At 42.6% G+C, this 15,448-nt stretch overlaps 1 protein-coding gene across 1 annotated transcript in view; it reads right to left on the bottom strand.

The window, feature by feature from the left end:
- The window catches only part of MOCOS (molybdenum cofactor sulfurase), a 219,082-nt gene extending 213,019 nt beyond the window's left edge, over positions 1–6,063 (bottom strand). Inside the window, exon 1 of the mRNA XM_074146562.1 lies at positions 5,788–6,063. Coding sequence (XP_074002663.1) covers positions 5,788–5,917 — 130 coding nt within the window. The 5' untranslated portion in view covers positions 5,918–6,063. The remainder of the gene's footprint in view (positions 1–5,787) is intronic.
- Between the last annotated feature and the right edge of the window lie 9,385 nt (positions 6,064–15,448).

Below are 15,448 nucleotides of genomic sequence, written 5' to 3'. Positions count from 1 at the left end.
TTTCATAAATTATCTTTCCAAGTCTAATATTTTTTAAATCTTTACATGCTGATTTAAAAAATCTAATGTCCATATATGATTATTTCCCATTGTAAAGAATCTAGTCCCAAATGATCGACTGTTTATTTCTAAAATACACTTGAAAATTCATGTCAACTGTATCAGATTTATAGAGTTTGGTACTTGGCTTTTTTGCTCAACATTTCTGTGTTCCAGTCAGAGTTTTAAATGTCTTGTACTGCGGCATAAGCAATTTTGGAGCCAGTGTAATGGTGCAGTGAACATCTTTATATGGGTATTACCACACGAAATCTGAAGTTAAAACTGAACTATAGAGATTACTTTAGTAATGCAATTCAGAAAGAGAAGACTACCTGTTTTCTGTGAGGGAATTTTTTCCTCTAATTAAACTTTAAAGTAACTAAAGCTTTATTCAGTGCTGAAATATTACAATGACAATTTCATTGACTACTCTTCACTAAGACCTATGTCCATCACAAAGAGCAAAAGATCGCACAGCTCTGGGTGATCAATTGAAAGACCAGTCCTGCACAGAGCAGATCACCAATAAGCTTCTGAACCCTGAAATGCAAGGTAAGAAATTCCTTAATAGTACCTGTTACTTTTATGTAGGCAGAGGAAAACATCTGAAACTAACACACAGTTGCTGTTACTGCATTTGGTACTAAATCCACTCTATGTTCCACACACGCTTCCTCTTTGATATAAATTCTTTAGATAACAGCTTATTTAGATAACTACTGCTGACTCGAAATTGACAGGAAGCATTAAGGCTTTACTTGAACATATATATTGGTTTTTATAAAACAGTTGTCACGTAGTTGTGCAGTTACACTTCCCATATCACAGCTTCTTTTTATAATACCTTCTCCAGCCACTAAATGCATCTTCCCAGACATCTAGCATTTCAAACTGTCCACCAGCAGCCTCCTTCAACAAATATAATTTATTTTGCTTTCTTTTCCTCCAAATAAAAAAAACAACAATGTGTTTCACAAAATCAAATCACATTGTGAGAGAGGACAGGACCAGGTTGCCAGCCAGAGATCTCTCATCTGCTGAGGAGAGAGCGAGTAAGTCTTGCACACTGGTAGGAAGAGAAGCGCTCAGCTTTAGACACCAAAACAAGAGGTTTAGAAGATTTCTTCTCTGTTCAGGATGAGCTAGACATGAGGTAACTCAGTGAGACTTATTCTCCAGCACAATTATTAGTTCTTCTAGCTACCCAGAATCTCCCAAATGAGACAACAAAAGCAGCCTTATCCTTCCCCTACACATTGTTTTGCCACCTTTGGGCAGGAGAGCTAAATGCTGGATTAACATTAGCATATGCCAATCTCAGCACATGGCTGAAATATTTTTACCTTTCTGGGAGATGTAATCTCTCCCAGGACTGTAGCTGCCGAGCTTAATTCTGGCCTCCAATGGGTGGTTGGACTTCAGGGAACTCACAATTAAGTATTGCATCTGACTATAAAACAGCACATGCCTTGCTTCTGGTTCAGCATAGACCTTAGATAACAATGAATCAAAATAAACTTATCCCTCATTATCAAACCAGTTTTTTAAACAGCATGATAAGACTTGCATATTGCTAGCTTGCTCAAAGAACAATATTGCGCAAAGAAGCTAACTATAAAAGGTTTTGCTGAACACACACACAGTGACTTTGTCTTCACCAAGAAAAAGAAAAAGGAAATAAAAAAAAGAGATTCATCCACAGGTAAAAATTATTAATAATTAGGAAATCAGCAGAAAGTAATATAAATACAAGCAGGAGTAGAAGACAGCTATCAAATCAAACAGAATGGTCTTAAAAGCAAAACAAAACAAAACAAAAAACCTCTGGAGATGTAAAAAAAAAAAAAAAAATCCTATTATTTTAGGATTAAAAAATCACTCCAAATATTGTGAAAAAAAAATCTCAGACACAAGGCTGGTAGAATTTCTGGTTTGACAAGGCAAGCAAACTGGCATAGCAGTAGAGAAACTGAGGTCACACCTGCATTCGCAATCAAGAGGTGAGTGCAACTCTTCAGGCTCACGATACACTCATCTTCTCAAGTTTCATAAAATGTGAGCATCAGCTACCTATCAACAGAACCACTCTGAGCTGACACACCAGAACCCATTTCCTGCTTCTGAAATTCAGCCGAAACACCAGATTACCCTAAACATGACAAAACAGATAGGCTTTGCTGTTCCTGGGGGACAGAGCTGGCCTTTGCTAACCGAGCCACTAAGGACTAACTGAAATGCATGGAGAAGACCTGCTTTTCCTGTTCTCCTACTTACAGAAAAACTCTCAGTGTGAATAATTACCGGTAATAGGAGTAAAAATTCTTATTTTTGTGCAAGGGCAGATCCAGTACCTATCTCATCTTTAACTGAACAACAGAATAAGCTCTTGTACAGATGAGTAGTTCATGAGACATTATTTAAGTTCCAAAGAAACACAGACCAATTCTGTTACTCAAAGCTTAGTTTGCCTTTCCTTTTTGTTTAACAGGCAAGCTACATTATTATTTTTAGTTGTATGTAATCACACATATCACAAAAGTTCATATTACTAAGGTAACACATGATTTGCCATGTGACTGATGTTGAAGAACAGGACAGTGTCTGATTTGACACTAAATGGGACAGTTCATCTTACCTCAGTTAAAGATTATCTTCAGATAGTCAGCCGTCCTTAAAGAACTGTGATTACTAATACTGTTTTTTATTTGGGGGATGAGTATTCACTACTTATCGCTCTTGGAAAGCTCCCGCTGAAACAGACACTGCTATCTTGGAGGAGAATACTGGCACACAGCTGAAACCAGAAAGGTATCTTGGGATTAAAGGCTGCATCGCAAATCACATGTCAGCTTTTTCTTTTTTAAAACCACGATACAAACTGGAGCTGGTATTTTCTCTGCTATGATAAACATCACAGGAGCATATTCATCCCCATTACTTAACAACAGAACCTATAAACTCCCGCCGATTTCTTTATCCATTTCTAAAGTGTAATTTACAATCCTGCACTGTAGATAAGGGTACACTGCTCACAAGATTAAAGTCAAGGTCACATATTGCGCATAGGCTGCTGCCTGTGAAACAGGGATCTGTTTCACAGACTCCATGTATATTTTTAGAAGGGGTTCCTGTTAGCATCAGCTAACAGCTCCCGAATTACAAAAGTGAAGATAAACCTTGGCTTAAAAGGTAAAATTTAAGGCTTCTGTGCCAAAACAGACAGACCCCTGCTGATTCAAGGAAGCGGAGTCCCTTTTATCCCTTCACAAAACCTGAAGGGGAAATCCCCAACACACTCAGTACCAGCCTAACTTTCCTTCTGATGGAGCCAAGAGTCAAACTCCCACAGACTTTGATAGGATCACAGGTAGACCACCTTTGAAAAATCCTGGTTTTATAGTATTTCCTCCAGCAGTCGGTGTTCCCTACACACATCTATTGTACCCTCTTCTCAACGGGGACTTCTGCAACTATTCAGGCTAGAGCTACAACAGAAGCACTAGCACCACACAGGCAAAGGTTTATGACACAGAAAAGGTTTCTGCCTTCCTTTAGTGGATGCCACCAAGCATCAGCAATCAGGAAGAAGTGAACACATTGATATGCAATAATTATTATTATCACATGCTGCTCGTAAGAAGATGACACATCCAAAATTGACCATTAGGCTTAATTAATGGATATCTAGACAGGGACTCCAAAAATTCTGCTCACATAAAATGTGAGCAGCAAAATCTGGATTTTTATACAACTTTAATGGTGGAAAGATCTTTGAGGGATGCCCCAAATAGACAGGCAGAGCAACACATCACTGTTAACTACTTAAAAATAGAGATCATTCTCTTTTGCCTAGTGGCAAAAGAGATGTAAAACTTCTGCCTTATCCCCCAACATGCATGTTTTGGCAGGTCACTGAAAATGCTTTTATGTAGCTAAATGCCTGAAAGCCCCACTAATTTTTTGTAAGTCAGTTGGAGAAGGCCCCTTTATGTACTATTGCTGCTGCTAACCTGTACATCAGGCACCCTTCCTTCACCTTATTTCAGGAAGGCATCAAAGACCTAGAGCTTTAACCATCTTATAACATCAACATCAGTGTGTCAAGACCTTCACCAAGTGGGAACGCAGCTACATGGCTAAATAAAAGGAGACCAAGCAATAAGTACAAGCAATGTACTTATCATCTACACTGCTCTGCTGTCAGCCAGTTTCTGGACTCTATCCTGGACTGGTCCAACTAGTCAGCTCTGAGGCAAACAGACGTGTAAGGCAGGGGACACTTAGCCTTACACACTTGGGCCAGGAATCTGCCCCTGGACACATTTCATTTGGCACCACCAGCATCCCTTGAAGACAAAAGTTCTTGATGAGAGCAGAGATGCTCCTGTTCTTAAGACAAGAGTCCCAGAAAGGATACCACATGTAAGTACAGCGATCATTTAAGGACACTGATCTTCCTCATGGAGGTGACAAGCTTTGAAGATGAATGGATGACAATTTATGAACTGAATAATGCGTTAAAATTCTGAAGGGGAAAACAAAGGGCAGAAGGAATTTGCAACCTATGTCACCTTACCATAGACTATTATGTGATTTCAATTAGCTAATATTATGACAGATTCTATTTTATACCCTGTTTTGGTTTTTGGTTTTGTTTGTCTTTTTCTGGAAATACTCTGAATTATCCATGTGACCTCCATTTGGGAACCCAGACCTATCCACCAGACATCATTCATTAGCAGATATGCTTTATTTCAAAACTGGGGAGCCTCATGAGAAACGAGCCTGATTCTGAGGACTTCTGAAAAGTCATCTGCTTAAATGTCTAAACAAGATTTCAGTTACAAAACACCTACTTTTCAAAATCTTGGCCTGAATTTAGGACAAGCAGTTTCTTGTTATAAAATTTACACTGAGGCAACTAACGTGACTAATACCAGACTGTGAAATTAACTTACTGAATCTTACTTAAAAGTTCCTCAAATTGCTGCCTGAAAGGAAGTTTTCTCCACGTCCCTATAGAGGCAAAGTGTAACTCCATTCTTCACTAAACACCTGTGTGTGAGAAAGCTCCCTCTGCATTCCATCACCAGAATTCAAACAAATGACAAAAAGGAGCAGTAAGATGAAACTCTTTTAACAGAAAGAGTGGCCTAAGTAACAGGTTCAGGACATCCAAACTGATGTTATTTGCTCTCTGCTCTGTTTTTTCTCCTAAGTATTTTGAAGCGATAAAATCACAGGCATCAATACCTCTTTAAGTAAAATAAATTACTGTAGTATATACATCACAGATTTGAAATAATATGCGTATGTGCAAGCAACATTTAATGTGGCGGGTGGTGGTGGTGTTAATCAATATAACCTACAAAAGTCGTTTACCATAAACCATATGTCTAACCATAAACGTTTGCCAGACAAGGGCTGTTTTACCATTTTCTTTTTCTCCCTGTCTTCTTAATATCTCAGAGGGAGAGGGACAGGGGTGGCCTCTGGGCCCCACCGTGTCGCTGAGGGGGCTCCGGCGAAGCGAGACCGCTCCTTTCTGCCGGTGGCCCGGCCCGGCCCGGCCCTTCCCTCGTCCCCTTGCCCTCCCCCTCTCCTTTTCTCCACTCCTCTCCCACGCACCGCAAACCTTCCACCCGGAGCAGGGACGAGCCGGGGGCCTGCCCGGGACTCCCCCGCCCCCGTCCCGCCCCCCGCCGCCCACGCCCGCCCCCCAGGGCTGCGACCGGCCCGCGGTACCTCGGAGCCGGGGGAACTCTCGCTCCCGGAGGCCGCGCAGGCCGCCGCTGTACCCGTATTCGTAGCCAGCGGGGCAGGCGGCCTGGAAGGCGGGGAAGGAGAGCAGTTCGCCCCGCGGCGCCCCGGCCATGCTGCGGGCTGCAAGGCGGGAAGAGAGGGGGAGAGAAAGTCAAGAAACACCGGTGCGACTCTGGCCGGCCAGCGGAGCCTCCCCGCCGGCAGCGCTGCGGGCGGACACTGCGCTGGCACCGGCCCGGCCCGGCCAGGCCCTCGCTCCTCCCGCCTCCCGCCCCCGCCGCCTGCCCGCCCTGCCCCGGGAGCGGCGGCGGGGCCCGGGGTTGAACCCGGGCAGGACCCGCTGCCGTCCGGCCCCAGCCATCGGGCGCAGAGGAGGGAGGCGGCGGCCGTGGGCCGGGCCTGCCCCGGGTAGGAGCCGGCGGTGCGGAGCTCTGCCGGCGGGGCCGTCCGAAAGGGGCCCCGTGGGCCGGCCCTGGCGCCGCTCCGAGCGGGGACCACTCGGGAGCGGAGCCGTCTCCTGCCCACGCTCTTCACCTGGGCTTGGACACCAGTGCGGGCTCCTCCCGCGGGCCCCAGCAGCGCCAGTCCGGCCCGAAGTGACCTGCGGCACAGGGACACCGGGTTTGGGATCGCAGTAACAGGCGTGCGGTGCATCACCCCCCCCCCCCCGTGGAGGCACGCGATTTAAAATGGGGACAGCTCATGCAAATCTCTTTTTCTCTAAAGTTTTCAAATTTAAAGCTCGAGTTTTCCTTATTTCCTCGAGATGACGCGTCTTCCACAGCTGCTAATAGGCAGAGGAAGTCGCTTTCTCGCACTTCGCCTCTGGTATGTGATACTCCTCCATCATGCTTAAACCGGCTCTGCCGGCCATAGATGCCGTGTGGTCAATGTATAGGACCATGGCTGGCCTAAGGAGTGGTATGGGCTGGTTGTCAGGTGTAAAGGGAATGGCAGCCATTCATGTAAAAGCCTTTGCTTTTAGGATAAACTATAAGCATACACATGCACAAAAATTCATAGCCAAAAGAATGCTTCTTTTGGAGGGGAGGAGTGGGTGGGCTGGGTCAGTTTTCTTTCAAAAAAATATTTTTTTTGGACATACTATGCAATGAATTTTTCTGCTCACAGCCATGCAATCAGCAGACCATTAAGTGATCCCACAGTGCAATACAAAAATAAAACTGCACGTGTTAGGATGGATCTGCGTCCAAATTCTGGTAAGACAGACTCTAGTTAGATTGTTTGAAACGCTATCAATTGGTCATCGACGAAATGGAAAACTACCAAGAATAAACTTCAGCCCAAATGGAATTTTAAAGATGTTCGCTTATAAAGGGATACTGAATAAAAGCCATATAGAAAATTAAAAAATTAGTCTGACGTGAAATAACATGCTAATATACTCCCTACTGTATACATTAGGAGATTTTGCCCAATTTAGGAACACAGCCTTGGCTCCAGGACGCTGAGGAATATTTCTATAACACTGTAAGAATGTTTGTCCTTGACTCTGTACTCATGATTGTGGCAGTATATATGCTGTGTCTCATTCCCAGACATAGTCCTCTTCTGCAGGACTGATCTTAATATTCTGCTGTTCACATCATCACCAATACTGTACCTCGCTACATTTTGCTTACGCCCTGGGGCTTTTTCCCCAGATGCCAAAACCCTAAGAAATGCAAGGACATTGTCATATCATCTACAAAATCAGCTGTTTCACTTTTGTGTGATATATCAATGTAATATAAATATGTTTCCATTTAAAATAATATCCCCCACAACAATGAGCTTGTGTTATATAAACATTATTAATGTCCCAAGTTACACACATACTTTTCTTCTAAGGCCCACTCATTAAGTAACCCAGAATTTCAAAGACACCAGAATTTAATGTAGACAGAAACAGTACCTCACTGCCTCATCTCCTGCCCTTGGCATACTTGCATTTTTAGCCTCAGTTTTAAGGAAAGAAGGGCTTTGCAGAGAAGAAAGCGTTTTTTGCTTCCATCAGTAATTAATTCTTGAACTAGCTTGCCAATTTAATCATGTGGGGAAGATCACTAGAAAGCTGCTAAGTTTCACAAACGTCAGTGGCTAGGTAGAGGAGAGGAACCTCAATTAGTTTCCCCACTGAAGGCAAAGTGGGGGAACTAACGGAGGTGGGGGAACCAAAAGTAGCACATTTCAGTCGTCAAATCACTGTACGCTTCATTTGATAGCCATCAGGCAACCTGTGTACCCAAGGTTTGGGAACAGCCACCGGGCATGCTGCTTCCAGCCGAGTGGGACTGTGCTAGCCTGTGTGAGAGAGTGGGAGCTGGAATAACAGGGCACAAATCCATACAGAGGTTTTATTTATCTTGCTCTTCATAGAACACAGGATTTTAAGATACATTCAGAACAATAATGAAGAGGTTTTGTAATTTTTCTTGGTGGGACCAAAAGCAAAGGGGAAAGAAGGAGGAGGAAGGAAATGCAAAAATCCAAAGGTCACATCTTCACTGTAATTTACAATTTAGTTTAAAAAATTGAGTGCGTACAGGAAATAGTAGAAGTTGCATGGAAGCCTGAAAATGATTTCTGGGGAAAGGGATTTATTTTGGGTTTTTCACATGGAAAATGTGGTTTCACCGCTATTAAAAAATTGCAAAGTAGTTTCTGATGCTACTTCAGGAACAGCTTCACATTGTCTGCACATCCAGAGAAATTCTGCCAGCACGTTCACCTGAAAGTTTACGTTGCACCTCATAGATACCAGCTGGAACATAGTGTGCACCTGTCAAAGAACTAAGTACATATACCATAACTTCATCATAAACTTTAACTAAGAGGAGCTTGTTATATTATGCAGATTACTCAGGAAGACAGCTTCTGTGCAGGTCTCACCAGGCACGATGGTCTCTTGTGTAAATGTAGCACTCCCAGGACTATGAAGGGACCGCAGCTGGAAACTTAAATCTGAAACTAGTTTTGATTTGCACAGGAGAAGGAGACCTGGGTCTTCCTTCTCTAACAGTTCTGAGAGATACACTTAGCAGGTACAGCACATGCCCCAAAATACATTTTTTAGCCTAGCTGATGATCTCAGCGAAAGTAATTACCAAATGAACCATACTTTACGCATTTCCTTCTAGCTGAACAAAAGACCTTTGTCGAAAAAGAACAGTTGCCATCAACCGGAGGAATGTGTTTAGCTCTTCTCCTGAAGTCACTTTTTTTTTTAAACCAGAACCCTGCACCAAATAACTTCTTTTACTTTAGTAATTTATGCATTGCAATTTAGAAGGGCCTATCCCATCACTATGACTTTTTTTTTATTGCAAGTATATATAGAAAATACTTGCCCTGGATTTTCCCTTATATTTCTAGTTTACTGTTATCAATTTCCAGATCAATTTATTTATATTGATCACTATGCATAGTTCTCACACCATTTTCATATATTGTGTATGTCAAATAGTTGTTTTCACTTCCTTATTGAACCAAGACTAGTTTTCCCCACCAAAACAGTCCTTTTTCTTGATGACAGAAGGCAGCTTTCTCACTTTAAAATAAATTCATTCTAAAGATCTAATTTCCATTCACATGTTTGTATAAAAATGTTTCCTCACAATCGATTTCCTTTTTTTTTTTCTTTTTTTTTCTCCTGGTTTTTGAAGATTAGCCCTTTGGAAGCAACACACGAATGGAGACAGTACTAATTGGTAATATGCTCTGTTTGCACATTTCATGTAATCTGTTGATGATCACTAATCCCTGGAGAGCTACCAGTTTCCAGTACATGGCTTAGTTAATCTTCATCCATCATAAAGACCGACCAGAATCTTCTAAATAACAAGAGGCATTGAGGTCACTCTGTGTCAGAATAGAAGTTTTTGTGTTTAAAAATTAGCACAACTTGTAAAAACTAACTAGGTATTACTGCTGGCTATATTTCTGAGGTGAAGGCTGGAGATTTCATGGCATTTGCACATGAAACCTTAGTTTTTCCATCTGCACATTGCAGATTCTTAGTTATAGAGCAACTTCTCCTCTTCTCTGGTTATAAAGTGAAGCCAGAGGGTCAGTCCACGTAAACACATTAATTAAATTATATACAGTCGTGGGCAGGTATTGCCTAGAGGGTCATGTTCACAAAACTATAAAGTGATAAAATGCTGTTAGCGGAAGGATCACTGTGCACATGCACTGGGCACACAAATTGGGTGCATTAACCCCCACACCTATGCACACAAACACACGATTTTCCAAGTTCTTTCCTTAATGAAGGCTCAGTAATAGAAACAGAGCAATTTAACTTGTTCTTTCCAAGTAACCCAGGTAATGTGGTTAGTAGGTTTCTTGATTCGTAAATGTTAATGTGTAAAACTGCTATTCCTTGGAAGATAAGGGTTTTTTAATGCTGCTTTTTTTCTCTCTAGCAACTCTTCAAAAGCACTATAAGAAACAAGAAGAAGTAGCCTCTGCACAAATACTTTGCAAACAACTCAAAACCTGATATGCTTCTCTATAAAGGGGTTGTGCTGTCCTCCTGTAGCTCTATAGAAAAGCAATGGAACCACAGTATTGGTTGTTTAGGGTCTATTTCAATGCAAATAATAAACCATAATGCAACTACATGATGGTAGGGTATAGAGAAGATGGTGCTTGGTGGAAGGATAAAAGACAACGGACACAAGCTGGAGTAGAGTTGGCTAGAATTAATTTTATAAAAAAGATGTCCCATGAGAGCACATTGGAGCACATTGCTCAGAGAGGCTGCGGTGACGTCTCCATCCTTAGATTCAGAACCCAACAGCACATGGCCCTGAGCAACCTCCTCCAGCTGAACATGCTTTGAGAAGGAGGTTGGACAGGAGACCTTCAGGGGTACCTTCCAACCTCTGTGGTTCTCTAATAATTAATTCTGATGATCAGCAAAATATTTCTAAGTAATTAATGTTTGAATGTCAGCACCAGCTCTCAGATAACTTGGCAAACAAGCAAAGATTATCCTAGGGCAGGAGCATGGATTGCAAAACCTCTCTCTGTCCCCTCCAGCACATTTTGTGACTGTATTTCTAGTACATCCTACCTGTATACAAACTAATGGAAGAGCGGTGAATGCGCGCAGGATCTCTACCAGTTGCAAATATGCAGAAAAGATGATCCTGGTAAAAGATAAAAATAATCCCCCACCTGTCTTGCTTATTAGACCAAGCAATGGGTTATTCATATTGCCCAAATTATTTAAGAAACAGAGTTATAAAACAGTTGAGGTTGAGAGATCTAGAGAAAAAGTCTAGGAGGAGCAGCTGAGGGAACTGGGGTTGTTTAGTCTGCAGGAAAGGAGCCTCAGGGGAGACCTTATCGCTCTCTACAACTACCTGAAAGGAGGCTGTGGAGAGTTGGAATCCATCTCTTCTCCCAAGTAACAGATGAAAGGACAAGAGAAAACAGCCTCAAGTTGTGCCAAGGAAGGTTTAGATTGGATATTAGTAAAAATTTCTTCACTGAAAGGGTCATCAAGCATTGGAACAGGCTGCCCAGGGAAGTGGTTGAATCACCATCCCTGGAGATATTTTAAGGACATATAGATGTGGTTGCTTAGGGTCACAGTTTAGTGGTGGACTTGGCAGCGTTAGGTTTGCAGTTGGATTTGATGATCTTAATGGTCTTTTCCAACCTAAATGATTATATGATTCTGAGAGAGACCTCTGGAGGTCACCTAGCCCAAGCACCCCAGTCCACTTGTTTGCTGTTACTTGCCATTATGCCACTGGTCTCCAGTAACAATCACGCCTTTTATAATGATGACAGCAATTGACAGCTACTGTACAAAAGCATTGCACATCACGTTAAGTCCAGTCACCATAAACTTCCAGTTTTGAACACTGTTACACCCAGTTTGCTTTAGCATTGCATGACTATCCCAAGACACATCTTACAGTCTCCCCCTTCAGCAAGGCTTTACTGACAAGACTAGTATGAAATACATAGACTAATGCTGTAGAAGGCCATGAGCTCGGGCTTTGTCTCTGCCACTGGTCTACTGTATGAATAGGAGAGGTTATCCCTTCCTTGTAGCAGCCTTAGATATAAATTAATTATAACTATGATAACTCTGAATCAGAGCTTATGGACATGATCAGATATTACATTAAAGGGTTAAGCAGTTTGGAATTATGTAACATGAAGTACTGAGAACCAACGTAACGCAGTGTATGTGAACACTGCAAGCAAGGGCCTGGGATGGGGAGGTTTTCCTCTCGGGCAGAAATTTTGCCAATGGAAAGCCAGGTTCTGCTCTGATCTTCCACTGACAGTGAAACCGTTAGTGGAAATGAATGCTACAACCATTAAAGGATTACGCAGAGAGCAGCACAGGCACAGCCTCACCTTTGTGGTTGTATCTGAAGAAGAGCATTACTAGCTCATTGCAGCCCAGATCACACTTGCTACACATTTAGGTGTGACATAACCCTTCTCATTTTTTCATTATACACAAAATGAGTTTTCACCCTGCTATATTATTTTTCATGTTGTGTCATGGAACAGTAAAATAAAGACTATTTTGCTCATTACAGAGACGTCCTGATGTGTGCACACACTGCTCCAGTCTCTGGTTAGTTAACTGGTTGATCTGGAAAGATGTGCAGTATCAGAAACTCTGATGCCGTTGCTTACTGACTGTAAACAGTTATTGACTATAAGGAAACTTTATCTCACTCACCACATGTTTACAATTAGTTACAAGAAATCAATTTCTTACATGGCCCTTTGAGCCCACCAGTTATAAAAAGCTGCTCGGGCATGTATGGCAAAAGTCAAGGTTCCAACTTCTAGTTTATCCCTTCGCCCATTTAAAAAAAATAATTAAAATTGTACATAAGACAAGAACCCTGGTTATTTCTTCACTGATGTCTGATATTCTGTTTTGCAGATGGACTGTTGTCTTTAGTAATAGAAACAGCCATATGTCTCCTCAGAATTAGGGCTGATCACTGTGAACTGTTTAGACTGTTAGTCTGCAGTGATCTTCCACTTGAAGAAAAGAAGTCCTTTACATACACGAACCCTCAGCAATTATACTCCAGTTGTAGCAGAAGGAAGCATGAAAATACAGTTTGGGCGGCTTAAGTGGAAGGAGGCTATTGATTAAAATCGCAGAAGATGCTTCAACACTCAAAGGACTAACTCCAGCTCTGAAGTAGGTTGGCAAGAGCATTGCCATGGGCTTTGGTGGGACTTGGGATTTGCTCTTAAATAACTTATTAGCAGAAGGAACACTGAGACACACACACAGTGCTGTCCCTGCTTGCTGGCTCACTGCACGTCCCCAACACTTTTAGGGCTGTGACTAATGGCATCCACTAGGTGCTTAGTGCCACCTTGAATACTGTGTCCAGCTTTGGAGTCCTCAACACAGGAAGGACATGGACCTGTTGGAACAGGTCCAGTGGAGGGCCACAAAGATGATCAGAGGGATGGAGCACCTCCCCTATGAAGACAGGCTGAGAGAGCTGGGGTTGTTCAGCCTGGAGAAGAGAAGGCTCCGGGGAGACCTCATAGTAGCCTTCCAAAATCTGAAGGGAGCCTACAGGAGAGCCAGAGAGGGACTCTTTGTCAGGAGATGTAGTGACAGGACAAGGGGTAATGGTTTTAAATTGGAAGAGGGGAGATTTAGATTAGATATTAGGAGGAAATTCTTTACTGTGAGGGTAGTGAAGCGCTGGAACAGGCCCAGGGAAGTTGTGGATGTCCCATCCCTGGAAGTGTTTAAGGCCAGGCTGGATGGGGCTTTGAGCAACCTGGTCTCGTGGGAGGTGTCCCTGCCCATGGCAGGGGGGTTGGAACTCGATGATCTTTAAGGTCCGTTCCAACTCTAACCTTTCTATGATTCTACTATTTTATGATTCTATGATAGCTGAGGAGAAACATTTTAGGAAGGGAACATGAGAGAAGACAGGGAAGCAACTCCTCACACCACTGCAGGGCAATGCGAAAGACGCAGCCCTGGCAGAGTCATAACCTTATAAAAGCTCTGCATCCTCCAGCCTGTTGTGGTCAAGCACTGCCAAGACAGTACAGCCATGCAGTGCACAGCCATACTGCTTAATCTTTCCCCCATGAGGGCCAACGCTTCTAAACAAACCCAGATCAGCAGGCTGAGAAGAGTCCTGAGCCAGCAGAGCAAAAAGCTTGAGCAGAAACACAGGTACCGAGGTGATTTGGTGGGACTAGCTGTGCAGCCAGCAGGACAGGTTGGGTCACCTCTCGGTTCCCTGTCCTTTTTGCCCTCCTGTTCATTTCTTTGTAGCTTCGGTCTGTGTGTGCTACCCCCTTCCTCGTCCAGTCTATTTGCAGCAAACCTTCTCTTCGAGTTGTCTTTAAATTTGGCAAATCCTTGCCCCCCAGTGATGAATCCATCCCTTAAAAAAATAGCAACTGTCATGAGATGGGAAAGGAATCTTTTGATGGCACAGCTGGTGTGTTCTGCCCTGTTTCCACACTCCTCTTCAGGCCTGTGTTTTTAAACTGTAAACTCTGGAACAGAAACCTTTTTTTCCTACTATTACTGAATGCATTTGTTCAGTGTTTGACACAATCAGCCCCTGTTCCATGGCAAACCCCAGTCCTCACCTTAGGTAGCAGGTGATGAGCATCTAATGGGTTTAGGCCATAAGCATTGATGCTCAATAAAAGTATTTAAATTCTGCAAGTTTTACTATTAAACTTTATGTTCAAAGGGTTTAACAGTTATTAAAATACGATTTATTGCAACAGCATGACAAAGCTTTGTGTTGCTAACAAGAATTCAGAGTTCAAAGGAAGACTTGATCACATACGCCTCTGCTTTCAAGAGGCTGATTGTGTTGCAAATATGACATGCACGAGTTTGACAAATGGTAGCTAGGCCATCTCTCATTAAGTCAGTCTGGCCAAAGCAGATTTCAGTGGAAAGGTATTTGCATTCACCTGCCTGTCAGGCAGGGGACACTGGATGAATATGTGAGGTAAACTAAAGGAAACACAAAACCAAGTTATTTTAACAAGAGGGACCAAACCCAACGTGTTTGAAGAACCTCACAGGCCATATGGAGACCAGAAGCGAGTATGGTTTGGGATTCAAGTGTTACCACTTGTCCTCACCCACATCACCTGCCCAGACAGGGCAGTTTTATCATGAGATGCCTGTTGCAAATCAGTACTGTGCACAGAAATCAACATGAGTGATAATGCAGGGCTGGGTTTTAAGTGATAGGTTTCATATCATACCACACCCACCATGACAAGAATTTGTAAATGCTTGCAGCATACTAATACTTTTTGCTTTTAATATAATGTATCCAGCAAATACAAACACTTTCGATCTCTGACAGGGCTACAAGTGTCACAGAGATATTTCACACTAAATTATTAATGTGGATTGGAGAGTCATAATCTTGCTGGTTGAGGCTTAGTGATACTGACTTTAAATGGCTAACAGCTTTTTACAGTCGCAAAATCCAAAACGTTTCATATATGCACATGCAGAAGTGCAGAGAAGATTTCTGTACTGCGTAATAGATGCAACACATCCACCTGTGTGTTGTTTATAACCATGGAGCTTACAATTTATACCTGTTACTACAAGCTACCAAAAAATATTCCAGCA

The sequence above is a fragment of the Numenius arquata genome, chromosome 4 (genome assembly GCF_964106895.1).
Source record: "Numenius arquata chromosome 4, bNumArq3.hap1.1, whole genome shotgun sequence".
NCBI lineage: Eukaryota > Metazoa > Chordata > Aves > Charadriiformes > Scolopacidae > Numenius > Numenius arquata.
This window is presented reverse-complemented; position numbering and strand designations above follow the sequence as displayed.